Genomic DNA, 24,015 nt, shown 5'->3' with positions numbered 1-24,015 from the left:
AACCACAAACCTTTTCCTCATCCACCCTACTTGAAGGAAAACCTGTTTTAATTGCCCAAGGTATTTAAGGGCATCATGTGCCACAGCACAAATGAAGTTCAAATGAAGCAGGTTCTTGTTTTTATGGAATTGGGGCCCTTTTAATGAATTCAGGTCTTTCTCATGCATGTACTCATGCATGCTCAGAGATCTCCCGTGTCCATCAGCCTCTTAAACTTTGAAAATCAGGTGAAAGGTGAGGATGAGTGTGACTTACAGAGAAAAGCATGTTCTTCTTGTCCTGGTTGACAGCCCGGGGGTCAGGGATGGGGTCAGCATGTTTGATCACTGACACAGACTCCCCTGCAGAGACAAGAGGACAGATGGACCACCTGTGTTTCCTCTCCAGCCTCCACTCAACGAGCCCAGCTCACAACCCCCACAGCATTCCAGAGAGCACTTCATCACCAAACCGTCCAAGCATCCCTCATGGGGATGCCAAACCCCACATGTGGCACAGGAAAGCCCCAGGCTTTGTGTTTGGCAGGAGTGATGCCCAAGCACCATCTGCATCTCACCTGTGCTGTGACTTTGAGGGCCTGGGCAGGTCCCAGCATCATCTAAACCTTGCTCTCCCACCCACTTTCCCACCCCAGCAAAGCACTTCTCCCACTATCAGTCCCAAAATCTGCCTCCAGGAGGATGGCAGAAGGAAGCTGCCCCTGCTCCCTCGTGCCCACACGCACCTGTGAGGATGGACTGGTCGACCCGCAGGGTGGTGGACCGGATTTCGATGACCCGGATGTCTGCTGGCACCTTGTCACCAACTGCAAGGGCAAGAGCAGAGTGCAAGCTCCATCAGGTGGGACTGGCAGCACCTGCCAGCCTGGGAGCAGGGATAGCAAACCCCAAACAGAGTCCCACCACTTGCAGGTGGAAGGCAGCACCCAGGGTCCATCCCCTGGCAAAGCCCTGGGATACCTCCTTTCTGCATTTAAAGCTTAATTAAAGCATATTTTTGTCTGTCTATAATTTATAAGTCTCCCCCAGCCAACCTCAGGCAGAACCTGCCTGCTGCCCAGTGTCACCTGCCCTGCCATGACCCCATCTGTCCTCTTCCCTGCAAACTCCACCTGCACTCCCATCTTGCCTCACCAAAACATCCCCATGTTGGAGCAGCCCAAGTTCCTAAAATGCCAGTTTTAACCCTATTTCAGAGTTCTCTGGGCTGACTGAAAGCTGTTGACAGCGGAAGACCTTCCGTGCCCAAGACAAACAGCCATCCCTGTGTCTCCTGGCACGGCACAGTGGGCACAGGTGAAAGCCTCTCCATCCACTGCCAGCCACTCCACACCACCCTCTGAGGCACAAGTGCTTCCTTAAAAAAAAAAAAAAATCAAATTAAAGCTGCTTTTCCCGCTGGGTTTCTTCCTGCTGGCTCTTCCTCCTGCTCCGTTATCGGCTGGACACGACCGTGCTCCGACGCTTCGGAAACAGTGAGGCTGAGCGAGCCCTGGCTCGCAGCCCCTCGCATCACTTACACAACACCGCTGGCTTGGCTGCTAACAATCCTCCCAGATCCCAGACTTTAACGAGCGCTTCTTCCTCGGGTTTGTAAACCCCACCCCCACCCCCCAGAGCAGCGGGAGGGGGTTGGCACTGCTCCACCACCCGGCCAGTTATTCCAGCTGCACATCCCAGCGCTCCGGGATGCAACAGGCAACAGCTGCCATCCGGCCAGACCTGCCCCGCTCCTCCTCCTCACACCGATTTTTGGGGGGGCTGAGCTGGGGGGGTGCTAAGTATGGGTACCCACAGGCCCCCCCCCCCCCAAAAATATTCACGCACAGGCTCAAAGTTTGCATCTGTTCAAGGGAGTTGGATGATGCTGAAGGGAGCAAAGAGCTCTGCTTGTCCCCTGGGAAAGGCAGGAGGGTTTGCAAACGTGAGCTAAACCTGCAGAGGAAGACTCTGCAACATCCAGGGACAGCAGTGCCACGGGGGTGGCACCTGCTCCGGGGAAGACAGTGCCATAGCATCCCAAGAGGTGGGCAGGGCACAGGACAGATGTCCTGGTATGGACCTGGCACTGCCATTACCAGCTACTGCACACAAGCTGATCCCCCCAGCACTGCAAGTGTCCCCCACGCCAAAAAACAAGGGAAAGAGAGGAAAACAGGAGGCAACACCACATGGCCACAGCCACTGGCACTGCCCAAGCACTGCAGGAGCAGGCAGGGGGTGCAGCAACCATTGGAGCTCCCCTGGTGATGCCCTGCCTGCATTTCTGGTGGAAAGGCAAAAGCTGCCTGCAGCAGGACTCACCTCCACCGCCTTGTTACCGAAGGGCAGAACCCAGCTGGGTTTAAGCAGCCTGCCAACTTCCAAACGCCCTCCCCTCCCTGCCTTAACACAGCAGGTTTCCTGCTCCCTGCTGCCAAATTTATTTCATTTGCACATGCAAACAGACAGCAGCCAGTCCCTCCTGCCTGCACTGTCACACTGTCCCCAGGGTGTCACCTGGACACCCACTTCATGTTCAAAGCCTTTGCTCCAGGTGTGCTTTCCTTTCAGGCACCCGACAGCCTCCTCCCCACTTGCCATAAGCTCCTCAACCCACCATTTGCTAATTAATTTGCTAATAATTTGCACACCCCTCCAGAGAGCTCAGCTCTTTCCCTCCCGGTCGTGATGCTGATTGTGCCATTAAAAAGTAATATTGGGCTGCTGATGGGCAGGCTGGGTGCACTCCATCTGGGGAGAGATGGCAGAATTGAATTAATAATTCATTAATTTAATTGAAGGCCAGGTCAGCAGCTGGAGTGCATTGCTGGAGCTGGTTTGGGAGCGCCGCCAGCTCGCCCAGCTGAGGATCTGGCCGGCTCTCCTCCGCTTGATCCTCCCTGCATTATTTTCATGTTCATCTTCCAGCTGAATCCCAACTGGAAGACATAAATAACAGCGAGCTGGCTGGGTGCAGGAGGGATTGCAGCATGTTTCCACCAGCAGGGCCACGAGGAGGAAAGGAGAGGATTAGTTTTGTGGCTCTGGGGGTTTACAGCATCGTTTAAGGAACAAACAAAATGGGATAACTGGAATGAATCCTCCTCAGCTCCGGTGGGGCAGGAGGCAGATCCCCAGGAATCCTCTGCTGAATGAACAACCCCGACTGAAGGGCTGGGGGGGTAAAATCCAACCAGGGAGGCAAAAGCCCCCTCCAGCTGTTCCTCTCTGCTCCTTGCCCTCCCCGGGTGAGCAGCCCCAGTTCCCAAGGCAGCCTTCCCACACAGCAGGGAACGGCAGAGCACCCAGCTCCAGCCTTTCACCCACGCCTCGGCCGGGGCTGTGCATGGAACAGCCGCTTCCAGAGAGAGGCAATCTTGGCGGAAAATTAAAAGTTCTTCCAGTTCTTCCAGAAAACGGGGAAACCCTCCCAAGACACAAAACCTGCGTCAGAAATGTACGCGCTTTTTTTTTTTTCCCCCCTCTTTTCTGCTGTTCTCCACCGCCTGATGATCAGAGTAAAGCTTTGACAGACTGATAAGCCTCAGTTTTGGGGCCCCTCCAGCCAGTACCACCCCCCCATCCGACCCTGAGCCCTGGATGATGGTGCTTTACCTGCCACCTCCACGATGTCCCCGGGGACGATGTCGCGGGCGCGGATCCGCTGCACCCCGCTGCGGTCAGCCCGGATCACCTTGCCCATCTCGGGCTCGTACTCCTTCAAGGCCTCGATGGCGCTCTCGGCGTTTCTCTCCTGCAAGCAGAGAGGAGCAGAGCTGGTGGTGGTGGAGTTGCTGGTGCCAGCAGGCTCCTTCCCCACCCAGTGCACAGACAGGAGCACCCAAACCCCAGCCCCAGCTTTGGAATCTGTGGATGGGGCAAGGGCCGTGTCCTCTTCAGCTGCTGCAAAACATTCCCCGCTGGCTTAAACCACATCAGATCCTGGACAGGGCATGGCCCTTTGGGCTTGATTTTCTCATTCCTGGTTTGGGAAGCAGCACATCCCACCCAGATGTATTTTTCCCCATCCAGGAAACCCACCTCAGATCAAGCTGCAGATAAATAAATGGCTTTAAAGTGAATATACACAAGAGAGAAGCACCTCTGGCTGAGGCATTTGCTCTTCCCCCAGGAGGGACACAGTGAGGGGAGGGGCAGCAGCCACCATGGCTTTCTGGTGAAGGGGGCAAAAAGCTTCCCTTGGCAAATGCATTTGGCCCTGGCCAGGACACAAGCAGTGTCTGCCTGGGTAAGTGCAAGATAAGCTTCAAACTGCAAAAGTGGCCAAAGAAAGACCGATGGAACGAGCCAAGAGGCAGCCAACGACTGAGCATCTGCGCAGGAGGACGGGGCAGCAGGGCCAAGATGAAAACTGAGCCTTTGGGAGATGAGTTTCCAGTGGCAGGAAGCAACCAGGCCTCTGAATGAAGCGTCCCAGCCACGTGGAGCAGAGGGCTGGGGGTGCCAAGGGGGCTGAGCCTCACCTGCCACACGCCCACCACGGCGTTGGCGATCAGGATCATAATGATGACAATGGGCTCCACAAACGCCGTCGTGGTCTCCTCTCCTTCTTCAAACCAGGCCAGGATCTGGGGGCAAGAGAAGGAGCATACCGGGGGTTCAAATGGGACCAACATTTTAAAGAGTGGAAACAAGAGCCAACCAACATGTGATGTTTGCTGGAGAGAAGACAACCTGGAGGGGGCCAGACCCGCATGGCTTGGGTAAAGTGTGGAATTGCCATATCCCAGTGCTGGTGCTTAACTCAGGTGCCTCCACTCCTCTGCTGGGATAACCCAAGGCATCAAACGAGCAGGGCTGGAGCAAACAGCCATGCAGTGCCTGCAGGGGTGTCTGCACCAGGAAAGCATCTATTTTTGTGTAGTGCATCCACAAGGACACCAAGGCCATGAGCAGATGAGGGGGGAGATCAGGCAGCACTGCAGCCCCTCCTGGGCAGAAGGCAAGCAATGCCACCTGAGTAAAGGATGCAGTAAGAGCAGCTCTGCAGAGCAGGGAGTGACTGCCCAGATTCTACCACCCTGAGCCCCCTCTCCATCCCACAAAGTCCTCATACCATAATACAAATGAAGCACACACAAGTATTTCCACTCCATCTAACTGCTCGTGGACCTGCGCTGTGTCAACACAGCAACACCTCTGTGCTCTGCAGGGGCACCAGCACGAGGCCCTCCAGCACAGGGCTTCACTCCTGCTTTACCTGCATCCACCTCACTGCACGCTGTTTTGGGAATGTTTTAAACCCCACAAGGGACCAGCCTCCCTTCCTTATCTACCCATGAGTCATATCTGAAAGGAGGGAACAGGAGTCTCGGCTCTGCCATCCCACTGCCCTCAGGAAATCAGTCATTCCCCAGCAGCTCCGTGGGAAATGTCTCCTCATGCAGAGGTGCTCCCCGAGTAGACTGTGGGCAAAACTGAGCTGACAGCTCAGTGCTGGAGCACTGCAAACCAGGCTCGAATCATCGGCCTGGAACAGCCCTGGGTGAACAGAAAGAAGCCCGGGGAGTTGTTTTATATCACTTTTGGATGGATCAGCATTGGAGAAAAATCCTCCAGGCTCCTCTTTAAGCCAGTGTAGTGATATTGTCATTGTGTCCTAGAAACCACTGCACTGCTGCTGCATCTCCTTCATCCCACAGGCACCTTCTCCCAGTTCCTTTGCTGTTCGGATGCCACCTGAGACTGTAAGTGCCCTGGAAAATGCCCACCTGGAGCCCAGGGTACTTACAAAGGACAGAAAAGCTGCCATCAAAAGGATGCGGACGAGGAGATCTTCAAACTGCTCCAGCACCAACTCCCAGAGGGACTTTCCTGGGGGGAAAACACGAAGACAAGCAAAGTCAGTGCTCAAAACATAAACCCAGAAGACAGATAATTTAGACCACTGAGGCCCTAAGACCCACTGGACCCAATCCTTGCTTGCCTCAGGGCTGCTCCAGTGCCCCTTGGCTGTGGGCACTGGTGAGGACATCCAGCACTGCGGGGGGGGGGGGGGGGATCCCTCTAACATTCAAAGCTTTCATTTCTGGCATTTCCCTGGTTTTACTTTGTCTCATTTTAACTACAGACACCAAATCCTCTGTATTTCTACTCACAGTGGTAGCCTCGCCACCACAGAAAAGCTCTGCTGTCAGCCCAGCTTTCTCTGGGATTAAAACCAGGATTAAAAGACCTCACAGATTCCCCCTTCCTTGTCCCCAGAACCTTCCAACCACGCTCAAGGCACGTACTCTCACCTCCAGCCCACAACTTACCTTCTTCTGCAGGGAGCTCTGTGGGTTTTCATCGACAGCAAACGGAGTGCAACCCAGCAAAAAAAATGACAAAAATAAAAGATTAATTATTGATTTTGGCTTTGATGAGTAATCTCTCCCCCTATGCCCAGCATTCCACTCAGTACCCCAAAATGCAACTTGTTCTGCACATATTCCCACATCAAGGCAGCTTGGCCTCGAGCTTCTCACTCCGACACCAAGTAAGCAGCCCTGGAAACATCATTTCCCTACTGCAAGTGGCTCCAGCAGCATTTATTCCTGCACTCAGCCTGCCTAAAAAAATACTCCTCAGCAGCTGCCCTCTCCAAATCCAGGACACAGAAGTCCAACCATCCCATAAAATGCCCTGCCAGAAACCCAGCACGGCCCCGCTGGGGACTGTAACTTTCAGACCACATTTCCTCTTAATCAGCTGCACTTTACAGCCTGCAATGTTCCAGGAAAGAACTCCAAAGCTGATGCTCAGCTGCTCCAAGCCATCCTCCTGAATCTACCTCGGTGGGGCAGAGCCTCCGTTCACTCTGCTCCCAGGGGTGGCAACAGGCAGGTGGCAGTGCTTGTTTAATGGTTGGACTCAATGAACTTGGAGGTCTTTTCTGACCTTAACAATTGTACAAACAAGATGTTTCTCCAACTCTTTTTGTTCCCAGGAGGGAATAAGGGACCAGATGAAGTTCAAGGTGTCCCATCATGGGACCAAACATGGGGCACCTCCACCGTGGAGCCCTGAGCAAGAGCAGGAAGTGAAACCTGCTCGGCTGTTTTCCATCACCCATTTTCATTCAGAGAAATGAAAACAACAACAACAACAACAACAACAACAACAAACCAAACCCACCTTCACTGAACAAACCAGTGAAAACAAGAAGCCTGATCGTGTTTATGCTTCAGACTGCACCAACTCCTCAGTGCTCACAGACACACTCACCAGGAGTTGTTTTAAACCCACATCCTCCTAGAGAAGGCTACCCTGATTCCCTGCTATCCTGAAAAACAGACTGGGACGTAATGCCTATAATTATTCTCATAGCAAAGATAATATATATAAACTTGGAGCAGCTTCAGCATTTCAAATCACTCCAGAGAGGGTGTCAGAGCAGGGTGGCTCTTGTCCCTCTCCCAGCCAGGTCCTCTCCACCCCCGGCTTCCTCTCCCCAGCCCGGAGAGCCACCGAAATTAAAAGTAGAAGAGATCTGCTGCTGCTATTTCCATCCAGGCTCCGCTTCCAAGGGTGCCAAGGTGTGAGGTGAGAGGGCTGGGGGGGCAGGTGGGTGCCCTGAGGGAGGCGGTTGGGGCTCCCACAGCTCTTGGCTCACCAGGGGGTGCCCAGGGGTGACTTTCCCCCCCGAAACACGGCGGGGTCCTCCCAGCGCTTCTCCCACACGCCGTCTGCACGGTGAGTGGCGCCGCTTGCAGAGCTGGGGCTTTGCATGAGGTCTTGATTAACACACAAAAACAGGTTCTGTGAACTCAGGAAACACGTGCCCTGGGGCAGCCAGCCGGAACACCGCCGGGGACGGTGACACCACCACTGCCACCCCAAACGCAGCGGCACCTCCCAAAGAACCCCAGTTCTGGGTATGGTGAGAATCAGGCAGTTCCCTGCCATCAGCGACTCCTTCCACCGCCACATAGCAGCTCAGTGCCCATTTTGCAACAAATGCCGAAAGAAATAAGGCAGAAAGTCACGATGAACCCACATTTTGGGGTTTGAGTTGATCAAAACCCAACAGAAAACGGGAAAGTTTGGGGCTGACGCCTCTCCCTTCCAAAGACTCACTAGAAATAAGAGGGTTTGGTACTCATCAAAACCCGAGTTCAGTGTGAGTCAGCCCCGTGGCACCAGGCAGGGCAGCAGAGCTGGTGCCATGTCCCATCCGTCCGGGAAACCCACCGCAAGCCGCAGGCAGGGAACCAGCGGAATTCCAAATCTGCAACTCCCTTCGGACAGCGTGGCGAGCGCAAACAGCTGAAATGGAAAGTCCTGGCTGGCACTTGAATAGCCCCTTTCTTTGGCCAGTGGCTCAGGGCTCAGCAGGAAGATCCTGCCCTGGGCACAAGCTCCCTGATACTGCAGCACAAACGCAGTGACACCATCAAGGGTAGAACGTGATGGTGGCTGCTCAGAGTGTCCAAAAATCTGCAGTTCCTCTGCTCCTGCTCTTCTGCATCACAGCTCTGGAGAGCAGAGCCAAGAAAGTGGAGATAACCCAACAGGGCAATTGATGCCTGGATGTCACAAGGCCATTCCCACCAGCAGAAGAGCGTGGTCCCCTCCAGGTTACTGAGACAGCCCCAGCCCCACCACCCCGCAGGGCTTTGCCTTGTGGGGGCACAAAACGCAGCTCCAGGGAATGCTGAACACTTGCAGCTCGCTCTGAGTTTGTCACATCACGACATCTTTCCTCGCTGTGCCATCACATGGTGCCATTGGCCCATGCTGGGCTGCAAGATATCGATACAAGATGCTCTGAGGGCACACAACCAGCCCCGGCCACTCCGGGCAGACGCAGGGCTGGTGTCGGGCTATTTTAGCAGGAGGTTTAATCTCCAGCTCCTGCCAACTCAAACAGGGCTGGCAGCCCACGGGCTGGCGCCTGCAACATGGCAGGGCACGGTAATCAGGTGATGAAAAGGTAAATAAACATGGGTGCCACCCACGAGCGAGGTGGCGCGAGAGCCCCCGGGCTCTGTGACAGCTTCGGTGTCCCCAGGGAGAGCCGGCCCCCCTGCCCCGGCCAAAGCAAACACTCACACTGGGACAGGGTGGCACTGGGGGCGCTTTTAGGAAATGTTTGAGTTCCTCCTGCTGTAACAGGACCAAAAATCCCTGGAGCAGCACAGCCCTACAGCAGACAGTGTTCCTCCATCATGCTCTGAGGTATTACATCCCACTCTGCTTTTGGGGAAACTGAGGCACGAGCTGACACTTTCCAGGGCCAGTGCACTGCAAATCAAACCCTGGTGCAACCCAGAACAGCAAACATCTTGCAGGGTGAGCACTGAAATGCCATTTCCCTGCATAATTTCAGGAGCTTCCTTGGGATAAAAGCAGATTTCCCTTATGGGAAACACTTCTGCCCCGAGCAATGTGGGAAGGGTACCAGCACGATGCCCAGAGGGGGGATAACGATGAGCATCACACCCAGGCCGAGCTTTCTGCTCCAGGTAACTCCCTTCAAGCTACATTTCTATGTTGTAAACTCATTTAAATTTTTTTCCCTGCCTTTAATTTCTTTTCCCATATGCAAAGAAGGGGAAATGGATGTGCAAAATAAGGGACGCATCCGATTCCCAGACTTTGCTGACAGGCAGGAAGAAAGTAGTGAAAAGAGGAAGAAAAACCCTAAAACAACCCCAGCTGGGAGAGCAGCCCCCGCTCCATGACATAAAGCAGGAACCCAGGCAGGGCTGCTCTGGGATCTTTCTACCATCCTGGAAGACACCAGGCAGGATAAACTGTTATTTTAACTGGCTGCCTTTCCCAGGGCCGGCTGCACGGGAAGGATCCCATCCTAGAGCGGTGTCTGCTCTGCTTCATCCCCGGTGACAGCCAGCAGCACACACCACCAGCACTCCACCAAACTGCTGGATTGGACTGGATTGCACCACCAGGACAGGCTTTGCCAGGCTGTTTTAGCAGCCCAGCACCTGCTCACTGTAAATTCCCCCCAGGGATGGAGGTGTGAAGATGCTCCTCACCCTGCACGGTGGCACTGGAGTGCAAAAACCAGCGTTGGTGAATTAACCCTGGGTGTTTTAGCGTCATCTGGGATGACAAACTCTCAAAGCCTGACAGTGCTCGTGCTCCCTGGTGTTCCCAGAGCACAAAACACAGTCAGCTAAGTGTCTGGCTGTGCATGATTTAAATTAACCCCCATGGTTTATGTACAGCTCCACCTCTGAGCTTCCTGAACACTGCTGCACCCCTGGGGCCTGTCCTGCACCTCCTGCCTCACCTGGCCTCCAGCCACACACTGGGGCAGGAGGTGGCTCCACCTGGGAAGGGCAGGACCCTGAAGGGATGTGCTGAGCCTGCTCCAGCTTCTGCCCGAGCCTCACTCACCCCCTGCCTGCTGGAGCCACCACCTGTTACTGCACCGAGATGGGGGTCAAACACAGCCCAGAGCTGAATTAGCCTTTTACCAGAGAGCCCCATACATTAAAGCTCAGCAGCCAGGCAGACACCTGGAGCCCAGCAGGGTAAGGGACTGCCCCAGGGCACCCCCACAGCAGGGGGGTCACTGCCCCCAACCACCCACGCATGGAAATCTCATCCCCAGGCAGGCACAGCTGCAGTGGCTCAGTGTGTGCCATGTGAGTCCCTGCAACCCAAGGAAAATAGGAGTTAACCCTGCATTAAAAAGCACCTTCAGAGTGCAGGCGCAGCACTGAGAGCAAAGAATCACAGAATGGTTTGAGTCAGAAGGGACCTTAAAGATCATCCTGTTCTAACACCCTGCCGTGGGCAGGGACACCTTCCACTAGCCCAGGTTGCTCCAAGCCCCGTCTAACCCGGCCTTGAACACTTCCAGGGATGGGGCAGCCACAGTTTCTCACCTGTGCCATGGCCTCACCACACTCATAGGGAAGAATTTCTTCCCAATATCCCATCTAACCTTTCCTCTGCCAGTGGATGGGGCATCCATCCCCATCCTTGTGCTGGGTGACCACAGCCAAGCTCTGCTTTGCACCACAACCTGCTCCCAGAGGATCCACCCCTTCCCATGTCCTCCAGAACCTCCAATGAGCTGGTCCCAAAGCCATGAGTGCTTTTCCTCCTGTGCCTTCCCCTCTGGAGCAAAGGCAGTGGTGGCTCTGGGTGTGCCGTGGGTGGGGGAGGCACCTCCAGCCCCAACACCTTATTTGCCTACTGCCTCACAGCTGCTTTTTCCTGTGTGCCAGGTGAAGTTTGGGTACACCAGCGACAGCCTCTCACTGGGGCTGCTTCAAAAGGCAGCAGGAAGATAAAAGGAACGAGGTACAACCCCCCTCCCATGGCAAACACCAGCACTGTGCTGTTCCCGTAACTCCCCGGCACTCATCCCTGCTCCAGCCCTGCCCTGCCCTTTGTAAAAGCCCCAAATCCTCCTGGCTGAGGGATCCACAGCCCCCAAAATAAGCAAATTCGGGCCAGAGGAAGCACAGGGGATGGTAACAGCCTGGGGCTGTGAGCAGCACACGAGGACGAATAGCAGAGGTTTAAGGGCCAGAAACATCCTTGCTGCTTTCCAGGCCATGCTTTCGGGTAAAATGATCCAACCATTTTCCTTGCTGGCACCTGGACACCGTCAATGGCTGGCAACAAAACCAGCCCCAAACATTTCTGGTTTGGGTCACGAGGCTTCCCGTGGCAGACGGGGCTCTGGGCCAAGTGCTCGTCCTGCCCTCCCGCTGCTCTTCCAAACCCACCAGGACTGAACCCAGCCCAGCACCACCTCCAGGACAGGGACAGGGGCCAGGGGAGAACAGGAGCACCAGGCACCCCCAGCCCCACTTGAAAGGCTCATTTGTTCCTTTTCTGGCCAGCTGAGCTGATCTCAGCAGGTCAGGGAATAGGAAACATGGTTATCCTGGATGTGCCCCTCAGCAGCAGCAAAGACCCATCCAAATCCAGCCCAGTGCCATCTCCTTCTCCCCAGAACATCAGCATGTCTCCATGCTGAAGGCTGAGCCACCACCACCAAGTCCTACTGTCCAGGGAATCAGGAATGGAGGTGGGAGTGTGGCATCAGACCAACGGCCCAAGAAACTGTGTGAAATAAATAAGGAAAACCTCACCAATCCCACCTCGAACTTCCCTCCCTTTCTCTTGGAAATGGCTCATCCCCAAACTACTGGACAACACAAGTTTTCCTCTGCAGTGGTGCAGGGGGTCCCAGCATGGGGCCACAAACCCTGGCTGGCCCTCTGAGCATCCTCCTCCCACGACACAAGGAAAAGCACATCAGCTCCCTGCCAATATCCCACCTCCTTTGCTTAATGCCAGGAAAATAAGGAGAGAAGATTTTACCCATCTTGCCCCCCAAAATGAAGCTGCCACCCAGGATTGCCACTCCAGTGCCCACCTGGAGCTCGGAAAAATAAAGTCTTGTGGAAATTCTGCGGGAAAAACTTGGGGAAATGGGGCTGGCAAGTGGTGTCCCCTCATCCCTGTCCCCATCAGCACCCGCAGCGGATCCCGGGATCGCTTTGGGAGTGGGAGGGAGCAGGACGGAGGAAACCCGTGGCTCCAGCCAGGGATGGATTATTTGAGCAAACTAAAAGCAGTGGTTTGTTCCCTCCTGCACCAACGCAGTGGAAAGAATTTCCAGCTCCGGCTCCCGGGTGGAAAAGCTAAAAATCTGCATTTAAATAGTAACGGTTTTGGAAAAAGAAGAAAACAAACCGAAAACCCCCACAACCACTACAGGAGCTGGAATAAAACAAAGCTAAAGGTGGGGTGGGTTTTTTTTAGTTTTGGGGTTGTGTTGGGGTTTTTTAGCTTCTCCCCACCTCTGCTCCAAGCAAACCCTTTCCATAACCACAGGGAAAGGCAAGGGAGTGACACTGGTGTGTTTAGGAACCTTCTGGCAGAACTGCCACAACCCCAACTTCAACACACTCTCTTTTTCCACCCCAGAGATATCATTTCATTTGCTTCATTCCCCTAAGCCTATTTTTTCACCAAATTTCCCATTGTAAATATTAAGTAAATTGGGAATTTTGGGCCAGTAATGTTTTCTCATCCTTTTGGGCTCCGCTGCAGCCCTTGGCTGTTCCCAACATCCCAGGTGAGATGCCCCGATGCCAACCTGAGCCAACCCCCCCTCGACCCAGCAGAGTGGCTGGAAAGCACCAGCCAGGCCAGGGCAAGGTGTGATGGTGGATTTGTGACCCCTCCAGTGCTCAGTGGGGGGAACAGCATCCCCTAAAACTGCCTCCCCGAGGACCAGCTCCAATATCCCTTCACACTGAGAGAAGCATTTTCCACGAGGCTATAAGCAATCACCAAGGATATCACACTTGCATGACACGAAAATAAAGCAATAAATAATAAAAATGAGTAAGAAAAATAAATTATAAGCTATATTGTAAATGTAGTCAAAGTTGCTGAAGTGAAACCCCAAACCTGTAACGACAATTAAGAAAGGAAAAGAAAGATCTGCAGGATATTGCTTTTAAATCCAAACAGCTTCTTCTCCCCTTCCCTGCGAAGATGAGAGATCTGCTCACTCTGACCCCTCCAAAAGCTGATATTTTAATTGCTATGTTTTAATCAATATGTTTTAATCAATCCTGCTGCCACCTGTGTATTTATGGATCAGGAAAACCCAAACTTTGCCCGCTGGGGTGGAAGGATTCCCTGCCCCAAGCTTGGGGCTGAAGGGACCCAACTCCACCTTCAAAGTGCCAAAGGTGGGAGGGGGTTGGAGTCCTTTTTCCACTGGTTTGTTTTCTGGAGGAAATGCCTTTGCCACGGCAGACCTGTGGGAAATTGGGAAGTTTAAACGTGGCATCACGTCCCAACCCATCTCCCATCTGCTGGTAAATAAAACCAGGGTGGTAAAACACACCCAGTGTATCCACAGGGCAGTGCATCCCCCGGCCCTCACGGTGCTAATGAGCTGCTTTTAACTCAAACTGAGATAATCATCATTAATTTATTTCAGAGAACTCCTTGCCCCAGCTGACCTGCCCCCACCCCTCCCCCTGCTTTTTCTGGTATCTGTTCTCAGAGCACAGTCTATTTTCAGCAATCCTCTTGGATGGGTTTTCATGGAAAATGAAGTCTACACTGCCCTTAGTTTAGATTATATCAGAAGAAAAAAATTTCTGTAGGATAGAAAAGATCTGTTCTTCTGGATGGGAAAGAGGGGCGAGTTGGACAATTAATACTTTTCATGGATGAACTCTCTAAGGTCACACACATCTCTGTGTAACTGAAGCAGTTCCTTTCCTGGAGTGAGATACTCAGGGATCCCTGGAAACATGAGTCCCAGCTAGGGTTTTTCCACAATTTCCTTCCAAATATGTATCATATCTGTGTGCAAGTTTATAAGGATGAAATATTACATGTATATAAATATGCATGATACCTACATACACTTGGGTATGAGGATAAAACCTTTTATATATGTATGCACACAGGGATATCTATATATATTTATGTCAAAAAGGGGTGAGAAAGGGAAGAATAATTTGAATTAGGCTTTTGTAAACAGAAGAGGAACCCCAAAAAAGGTCTGAGCCAGCACAGCAGAGCAGCCCCATCTCCCCCCTGGTCACTGCAGGACCCCCCTCCAGCAGGAAGCAGAGAAAATCCCTGGCCTCCTAAACATGGAAAAGCCCAGAATCCCAAAGGACACGGTGACCTGAAGGGAACCCTCTTCGGTGGCCGGAGCAGGAGGACCAGGAGCACAGCTCCATCACTTCCCCTCTGCCGCCCTGCCCTGCTGAGCCAGCCTTTCTCAGTTTTATTTTCCACTCACTCCCCGCATATTCCTTAATTTAGCCCTTCTGTTGACTCGGAGGTAGCAAAATGGAAAAAAAAAAAAAAAAAAAAAAGGAAAAGTGCAAACAGGCAGGTAAAGGGAGGGTTATCCCGACCCTGGCTGCCCGTCGTCTCCCGGGAACAGGCGGTGCCTGCTCGGCAAACTCCAGCTGAGCCGATGTTTTACAGGGAGAATCCCTGGGGATTCGGCCACTGCCAGAGGGGCCGGAGTCACCGCTCGGCTCAGTTCCTCCTCCAGGAGCTCTGAGCTTTCGCTCCCCGCGGCAAAGGAAGCAGAAGAGAGAATCTCCCCCACCCACACAACCTTCCCAAAAAACAACTGATTTTTATCAGCCACAAGCGCGAGAAAAACTGTTTCCAAACCAGAAGAAGAAGAAAAAAAACTAAATAAAAAAAAACCCATAAAGTAAAGCAAATATCTAACACTAAAAAGGGGTTTTCTCCAGAAAGACAAGGAGGAAAAAAAAAAAAAAAAAGGCATTTTGGCCATTCGTCCCCCACGGAGGACACGGAATAGCCGTGGGGACGGGTCCCTGCACAAGGAACAGCTTTCCCACCCACCTCCTAGGCGCGGCACAGCCACGGCCGGCGGCTTTGGGGACCACGGGAGGTGCTTTCGGTGGGATGGGGAAAACCCGGGAGAGCCGACCCAGCCCAGCCCTTCGGGCCGCATGAACTCCCGTCCCTTCCCCGCCTCCCCCCGCGCCGCTTCGGAACGCGCAGAGTGGTTTAAATAGCAGGAAACACCCGAAGCAAAAATACCGCGGGCAGGAACCCAGGGGCACAGGGGACACGCAAGAGCAAGAAGCGGATTTCCTCCCCAAAACATCGCACCTCCGACGGCGACGATGACCCTGCAGCGCGGCTGGGCCGGGCCACCAGCACAGTGTCACCGTCCTCGAGTGCCTTCACCCCTCAGCTCTGGGCGGGGGAAGCCCAGCTTTTTATTGTCTGTGGTTTGTTTTCCCCCATAAAGAGTCTTTTGTGCAAAGGTAACTTGCAAATATGGGGAGAGGGGATTTTATATATATCTATATATGTACAACCTCAAATAAGACATATATAGATATATATAAAATCTCAAATGGGATATAAATACATAAAAATCTCAAATGGGAGATATATATAAATCTCAAATGGGATATATATATATAAAAATCTCAAATAAGACATATCTCAAATGGAGCATATATGTGTAATCTCGAGTGGCATACACAGATATATAATCTCAGGGGGAACACACATGTATATAACATCTCAAATGGGGCATGATATATACATTAAAAATAATCTCAAATAAGATGTGGGGTTTATATATATATATATATATAAAATATAAAAAATCTCAAATGGGTTCATGTAGGACCATCAGGGTAGAAGTCAGGACTTGCATCAGCACATCCAGCAGATTTCTGAACATTTAAATTTTAGGAGGATTTTGATGCTCAGAGCAGTGGAACCTACATTTAGGGCTACTACAGGTCTAGACTTCAACAAGAGGTGCAACATTTTAGATTTTAGCCACCCACACGGGTCAGAAATTGATGCCATCACATGCCCTGAAGCACCTGATGCCTGGGGATGTGTTGGACCAGGCTTGCACATGGGATCCCCACCAAACCACAGCCTGACCTCGCACTTGCCACCTCTGCGGGTGAGAAAGAGAAAAGGCTTTTACAGAGTGATAACGAGCAGCCAAACCTCAAAAACTGGGAGGTTCCCACAGAAAACCAGCAAATACCAGTTACAGACACGAGGTTCATCGCTGGCAAGGATTAATTCAACCTGCCTTCAAAAGAGCAGCCCTTTGGACTCACACCCGACCGAGATGACTGGCTCGGCTCAGGCGAGTCACCCGCCGAGCCTGGGCGTGGGGAAGACCCATCAGCATCAATCGCCACGGGAATAACGAGCCTCCTGTCCCAGCTCTGCTCCTGGGTGCTGGCAGAGCAGGCAGCTGCCTGCAGCCCTGCCTGCGAGGGGTTAACCGCCCACGGAGGAGCCTCTGGCGCACGCTCACGTCATGGAAACGCTCAAGTAACCACAATTTTCTCTATTGCTTTTTGGCCCCGGTTTTTCAACATTTCTACACTTCCAGCCCAGATCTCTTGCTACCTGTTTTCCAGCGAGGTAATTGGTGCCGACAGCAGCTCGGCTGAGCAGCTGGGAATTTATTTTTAATATAGGTTACTGTTATAGTTTCTGCTCCCAATTACTACCGACACCGAGATATAAAAAATATCACGAGTCACAAGGCTGGCCAAAAAAAAAAAAAAAAAATTATCAGATGCAGAATAATAAACAGAGGTGGGCTGGGGAGGTTGGTTCTTTCTGGGTATTAATATTGCACTGGGTTGGACTGAAGCCCCACGGAGCTCAGTCCTGCTGCTACCCACCCACCCACCACAGGCCACTCTCCTCCATCCATCCCTTCCACTTCCTCATCCCACTCCTCCCAGTCTCCTCAGCATCAGCTGTTTCTCCTGGCCAAGGTTTAACCAGGAAGGGCTGCCTTTACCCCATCTGAGATGCAAAGGGAGCTCATCCCTGTGTGCCACATGAGAACCAGGGGAAGGGGAGGGGGGAAAAAGGAAAAAAAGAAAGAAAAGATAAAAAAAGCAAGCAGAAAACCCCATCCCTCTCCTGATAATCATGACCTGCCTTAATATTTCCACCCTGTAATTGAGACTGCGAGTGCCAGGAATGCTCCCAGGAAACATTAGCCCAGGAGCTCAGCTCCTGGTCCACATCCCACTCCCAATGCCTCCCCTCTGAACCACTCTGCAGCTGGTTACTGCACTAACCCACATCACCCCAGCCAGCCCAGGAGACAACAGTCTCATTTGATCAGCAGAGAGAGAGCCCTGATGGGCTTTTCCCAGGGAAAAAAATTAAGTAGGAGTTCTAGAGCATCCTTGTGCAATGTCAGCACCCAGACACCCGGCATTACCTGACAACAGAGGTTTGCTATTCTGCTTTTACTGCCCCAATCCCCATGGAATACAGCTCAGGTGTTGCTCATAACTTCACAAGCCTTCTTTTAACAGCCCTGAAAACATGAACAGGGATGGGTTATCCACTGACCCCCCAGATGAGCTCGATGGACCAAGAGAAGGGTTTTGTGGCAGGTCCGGACACAGAGATGCCTCAGGGAGGAGGAGCCCCTTCCCCAGGAGTGGGGAAAAAGGCACAGGGTGCAAATACTCAACATCCAGCTCATGGCTTACAAAAAACAACCTTAAAAAAACCAAAAAACAACCAAACCACAAAAATCATTTTGTAGGGGTATCAGCATCCCGACTGACTCTGCGAACGCTGTGTGTGGGAGACAAATCAAAGCTGGCTCCTCCAGAGGTTTGAACACACGAAAAAAGCATCACACCAACCTAATTTTTCAGGACTGTGAGAACAGGAGCATCCCAGGGCTGTGTGCAGGCCCACGAGGCTTCTGGTGCCTGCTGATGACCAGTTCAGACCCCCGGTGCGAATCACAGGAGGGCACCGGGAACGCCGCTCTCCAGGGAGGGTTTGTGCACCCAGGAGGGCAGGAGTGAGCCCAGGTCTCGAGTGCTGCAGAGGGCAGCTGTCAGCACCAGAAATAACAACCATCTGCTTTCAGCTGCCCATGCTCAGCCCTGTTCCATGCCAGCATCTGCAATTCTGGGCCTCCAGCAGGGATGTCCCACAGAGTCCGTGCCAGAAACGTCGCCCGGGGTTGTGGCTGTGCCAGGACAGACCCGACCCACAGCCAGGAGCCTCCTGTTTTCACACCATCCCTTCTTGCAGGAGCAGATCAAGAGCAGTGTGAAAAGGCAGCGACTTGGACGCTTCTCAAAAATTAAAATTCTCCTCGGGAGGAAGAAAGCAAAAGCAACACCAGGCGTAGGGTGATGCATTTTACTCAAGAAAAAAAAAAGGGCTTGAGGGAAGCTTTAAAGAGGAAAACTTCAAAATCAATAGGACTTTTCAGGGATTTACCCTGGAGGGAGATGACCACAGGTATGGGATTCAAGAGCTTCAAATCAGATCTGGAGATAAGAAAAGGCTTAAGACTCAAAGAACAACCAGCAGCACTAAAATGGCAAAGAGCAGATGTGTGGCTATGTGGTGACGGCAAGGATGGCACTAGGATGGCTTGGCTGGAGTAGGGAGCTCAAAAGAGACACCTAAATTACTGGGGGAGAGGGTTAGCCTGGGGAGAAGGGGGATATTTCGCTGCTAATGGTGTACTTGGAGGAACAGCTCCAGCCCCTTACTGGAAGCAGCACATCCCAAGCCAACATCTGGGCATCCACAGCGCATCCAGCTCCTCTTAAATCAAGTGTTTTGTAGCACCAGCTCTACCACCCCCAGCTTTAAAAACGGCAGTGTAATAAAAATATTCATGAAATAACACTTGTGCCACAGGCAGGCCGAGCCCAGGGGGAAACAGGGCAAGCAAAATCCCTTCACCTACAGCACAGCCTCTGCCCCTCTCCTTGCCCTGGAAATCTTCCTTCCCTGCTTCCTGCAGCATCTTGAGAGCATACATCAATTGTTCTGAATATTCCTCTCTACTCACAAATTTTTTAGAGGTGGGTGTGAATGCAGATAACCTCAGAGGATGGCACAGGGATGAAAACCCCGAGCTTCCTCTCGTCAGCAAGGAAAACTTTGTGTAGTCTCTCCCCACACCTGAAGGCACTCACAAGGTTTGAATGCCTCAGCATTTCTCCTGAGGGAAAGGATTTGGAGGAGGAGAGAAAAAAAGAGGAAAAAAAAGCCCCACAACCCGTAGCATGTTTATGAATCAGCCTGTTCAGCGTGTGTTTCGGGGGTGGAAAAGGTGGGCGATGCGCAGAGGAACAGAGCGCAGAGTCCGATGAGTCAGAAAACGCCGCTTTTCCTCTCCTTGCTGGCATCTTAAATATTTCAGCGTGAAACAGGAATTTTATTATCTTTTTTTTTTGGTTTTTTCTATATTATTGTCGAGAGAGAGAGAGAGAGAGAGCTTGGAGCGTAACCTTGGCTCGTTAGCAACCGCCGGCAGCTCCTCCAACGTCAAGCCCCGCTCGGCGGCCGGGAGTACGCACGGGAACACGCGTGTGCACACGGGTGTGCTGAGGGATGCACACGCACATGCAGCCCTGGGACAGGCTGGGAGAGCGTGGAAATAAGTGTAATAATAATAATAGTAATAAAATATCGGTGATTTTTCTAGCCAAAGAGCAAAAAGCTCCCTTGAGGACGAGCCTTGGTGGGGGTTTCGGGAGAGCAGCAAGCGCATCCCGTCTTGGATTTGGGCTTGGGGATGTCTCCTCCTCCTCCTCAGCTTCCCCTCAGGCAGGCTGGGGCACGCACATGGAAAAACACACACAAGGACTCGGGGATCCTGAAATAAGGCTTATGGAGACGTAGGGAGGGGGTGTCATAAAAGACAAGCAAATTTGCACACGAGCTCGGAGTTCACCCGGTGCCCAAGCTGGTTTGAACAACACCCAAACCAGTCACCCCGTGAATACTGTTACCACTGCGCCTTGCAGAGGGGCACAGGAGGGTCTGCAGAGCATGGGGGGTCAGCCCCTGGAGCGGGGAGGGTAAAGGAGAGGATGGGGGAGCCCCTGAGGAGGGAGGACGGGCAGGGTCTGATCTTGCCCAGCAGCATTTCCAAGCCCAGCCGGCAGCAGGGCTTCTGCTCCGGAGTCAGAAGAGATGAAACGCACGAGGAGATAAACACCCCTATCCTGCAGCCACCGAGTTTGACTCCACTGACATTCACAGCCCATTTAGGTTACGGATGAAGCAAATAAAATTATGCATATGCATTAACGCTGGCAATATCCTGCCTGAAATGTATGCTCATTTACACTCAGAAATCCATTTAGAAGAGAGAAATCAGAGCTATATTTAAAACAGAAAAATCACTTGGCTGTCCGTGAGGCAACTCCTGTTTACATCTGTCATTCCCTGGCAAAAACTGAAATCATTTCGGGGGAAATCGCGCCCCTGGTTTTGCATTTAGGAAGACAAATGTTTGCACCCCTATATCCTCCAGCTCAGTCTAACATAAAATAACAAAGGTGCATTTGGTTATTGCTGGTTGTTTGGTTGGTTGTTTGGGTTTTTTTGTTTTTAAGTTTTGTGGTCTAAAAGCCACCTGTGGAGCTCAGAGCTTGAGGATGGGATGAGGGATAGGGAAGGACCCGCTCGGTACACGTGGAACATCCAAAGCATTTAGTAATTAAAATTGGCTTTGGAGGTTCAGAATCGCCATGGTGAGACCTAAATGTTCTGTGGCTTCTCCAGTTTCCTTGGCAAACGAAAGGCCATGCTGACAGCACTGATGACAGAGCTGAAAGGAGAACACGAGCTCTTCCTAACGGAGAAATATCTTCTTCCACTCCACTAATCTGTATTGCACTGCTTGGCTCCCGAGCCACAAGCTGGAGATACTAAATAATCAGTATTGCTCTCTGTTTCCTCCTGCAAATGTAAATGTGGGAACTGGAACTGAAAAAAAAAAACAAAACAAAACAATTTTAGGCTCCAAAAGAATATATATTTTTTTATATATAAGGCACACCAGTGGCTGCTGCTTCTCACTTAACATCAGAGCTCATTGCAGCTCATATTTTTTTAAATGCAATAAAAAAGCAGCAGCCAGCAGCTCTCTGAAGTGTGTCAGGAGGCAGTTTTTCAGAAAGATGATGTATTTTAGATTGTGATTCACGACCACACTGGCAGTTGGAGTTCAGGTTTAGAAGGAAATGAATGAATGTGAGACGCAAGGGTGCGAAAATGAAAGTATCTGGAGCTGAAGGTCTGCTCTGCGCTCCGAGCCACGCAAGATTTGAGTGTTCTTCCCCTTCTGTGCAAGCTCAAGCGAGTCACCAAACTGCCCCTCACTTCTGCTGGCAGAGTTTAATTTAAGCCTAAATTAAAATGCAGTTTAATACAGGCTATCTCCAAGCCCATCACCCTCACCCGAGCAGCTCTCCCCAACGGGGCACCCGAGCACAGCCGAGCAGCTCAGTGCCTGCTGCCACAACACAACCTGCGAGTTCCCACCCCCACTCTGCACGGGTTAAAGCTGTTCTAAACCTGCCCATGTCTCATCTGCACCACGAGAAAACCATAAATACCGCTCGGAAATTGCAAAAAATTCAGAATTTCTAAAAATCTCCGGCTGCGTTTCACTGATGGGAACAGTGACATGGGCAGCCCAGGCACATCACTGTGAGCTGTGCTGCGCAGGAGATGCACAGCTCTGCTTGGAAGGCAAAAGCCACGGGACATCCCAAAGTCAGATCTTGTGAACCAAGAGAAACCCAATGCTGGGCTGGACGGGAGGCAGAACTGCCGAGCGAGGCGAGCACGGAGCCATTGCTTGCAAGAGGAGGAAGGAAGGAGGAAAAAAATTAAAAGGCAAACTAATTGCCACCACTAACCCTTTGCTCTGCACCTGCGTCACACCTTCAAGGTACCTTGTCCAAGGCAGAGCCCGGTGCCACCGAGCAGCCACCGTGCCTGACTCAGGGACGATGATTCACTCGGGCAAACAGGAGCCCCACGACAGAGATGCCCCATCAGTGCCACGCTGCTGCACAGCACGGAACACCCACCATCCACAGCTCCCCGTGGGGCCAGGGGACAGCACAGAAACTGGGAGCAATTAGACCCTGAAATCAGCCCGAGCACCTGTTTGATGAGGATGTTGCACTGAGGATGTATTTTGCCTTCAGCCCCCGAAGCAGAGGGTTCCCTCCCCTCTGTTAACCACACAGCTCCCCGGCTGCCCTTCTCCAAAATGAGGGCAAACAGGGCCAGGTGTGATGCTCCATTGCTTGCACCTTGTTCTGGTGCTCCATGGCAAGAGCTCCCAAGCCCAGCCCTGATCACGCCGGCTCAGGGGATGGAGCTGAAGTACAGGGAGCACTGGAGGGGGTGGGGGACCCGAGCACAGCCCAGCACTGAAGGGCTGCTCGCAGGGCTCGTCTGGAGGAGTCACAGCCCTCTGATCCTACCTAACACAGCCCTGCCAGGGAGCAGAGATGCAGACAGCAATCCTGTCAGCATCTGCTCAGGCTTTCCTTAGCCTCAGCCGTGAGCATCAAGCAAAAAGCAGATGCAACAAGCTCCAACCCAGGAGAGAGTTTACACACTTATCCCCTTGCAGGAGTTCAAGAAAGGACTTGCTACTCCGAAGCACTGGAGCAAACTCACCCTAAACCCTCCTGTTTCCGTGTTCAGAGTTAACGACCGACCTCGGTCACAGTCACCCTGAAATAACCTGGGTAGGTTCAGACACCGCGGCTACACTGAACACTCACAAAACACAAGGGAAAAATTTCCCTCCCCAATCCCACGAAGATGCCCAGCTGCCCGCAGAGGGTCCCCCGTGTCAGTGTGACACGCAGACAGGCCAGGCCTGTCACCCCATGTACCTCCATCCCCCTTCCTCTTCCACAGCGGTACCCGCAGCCCATGCAGAGCAGCGGCGAGCAGGGAGCGGGGTCCCCCCATTACAACACCCCTCACCCCGCTTTTGGGGTTTCCCTCTGTCACGCACAGGCAATGGGACCTTCCCCCTCTCCTTCCTGGCAACATCCCGCTATCCCTCCCCGCTTTCAGACGCTCCGCCAGCGGAATTAACACCCCGCTAATTGCCGGCGCCCCGGGCCGCCCGTCCCCGCAGCAATTAGCCTTCGATTAAAGCCAACAAATATTGCCCTAATCAACAGGTGTCCCGCGGCACATCCCCACCGATCCTCCGCACGCCCGGGGCAGGGTGGGGGGACACTCCGAGGGGGACCCAGGGCGGGAGGTTCGCGGAACACATCTCGATCCCGGAGGCGGCGGGGAGGGTCCCAGCGCCGGTACGGGCGGGGAGAGTCCCGACGGAGGGTTCCAGCCGGGATGCCGGAGTCCCCTTGGAGATGCCGGTGTCCCGCTAGCCCTGCCCCATCCCGCATCCCCCCGCGCTCCCGTCCCGCCGCACTGACCATTGGGGCCGTACTTCTCGCGGTGGCGGCGGACCTGCTCGGGGCTGAGCCCGCAGCTCTCGCTGACGCCGAAGCGGCGGAGCACGTCGAGCACCGGCAGGCTGTGGGCCGCCTCCATGCCCCGGCCCGGGCGGTGCTGGCCGGGGGCGCACCGAGGCACACGGGGCGCCGCTCGCACGGCGCTGCCTCGGCACCGCCTCGGCACCTCTCCGCCCGCCCGGCGCCGGGCCCGCCTCCCCCGGTACCGCCCCGCTCCATC

General features: G+C 53.0%; 1 protein-coding gene across 4 annotated transcripts in view; it reads right to left on the bottom strand.

Annotated features, from left to right (window-relative positions):
- ATP2A3 (ATPase sarcoplasmic/endoplasmic reticulum Ca2+ transporting 3) overlaps nt 1–23,889 on the bottom strand; it is a 56,181-nt gene extending 32,292 nt beyond the window's left edge. For all 4 annotated transcript variants that reach the window (XM_027882089.1, XM_027882090.1, XM_027882086.1 and 1 more), the window contains exons 1-7: nt 23,757–23,889; nt 6,261–6,278; nt 5,735–5,817; nt 4,467–4,571; nt 3,598–3,736; nt 726–806; nt 257–342 (exon numbers count right to left, since the gene is read on the bottom strand). In XM_027882089.1, coding sequence (XP_027737890.1) covers nt 257–342; nt 726–806; nt 3,598–3,736; nt 4,467–4,571; nt 5,735–5,817; nt 6,261–6,278; nt 23,757–23,874 — 630 coding nt within the window. In that variant the 5' untranslated portion in view covers nt 23,875–23,889. The remainder of the gene's footprint in view (nt 1–256; nt 343–725; nt 807–3,597; nt 3,737–4,466; nt 4,572–5,734; nt 5,818–6,260; nt 6,279–23,756) is intronic.
- Between the last annotated feature and the right edge of the window lie 126 nt (nt 23,890–24,015).

Source organism: Empidonax traillii, unplaced genomic scaffold (genome assembly GCF_003031625.1).
Source record: "Empidonax traillii isolate 1590-97213 ecotype Southwest subspecies unplaced genomic scaffold, ASM303162v1 scaffold101:size1699134, whole genome shotgun sequence".
Lineage (NCBI taxonomy): Eukaryota > Metazoa > Chordata > Aves > Passeriformes > Tyrannidae > Empidonax > Empidonax traillii.
Note: the sequence above shows the minus strand (reverse complement) of the source record. Positions and strands in the feature narration are given on the sequence as shown.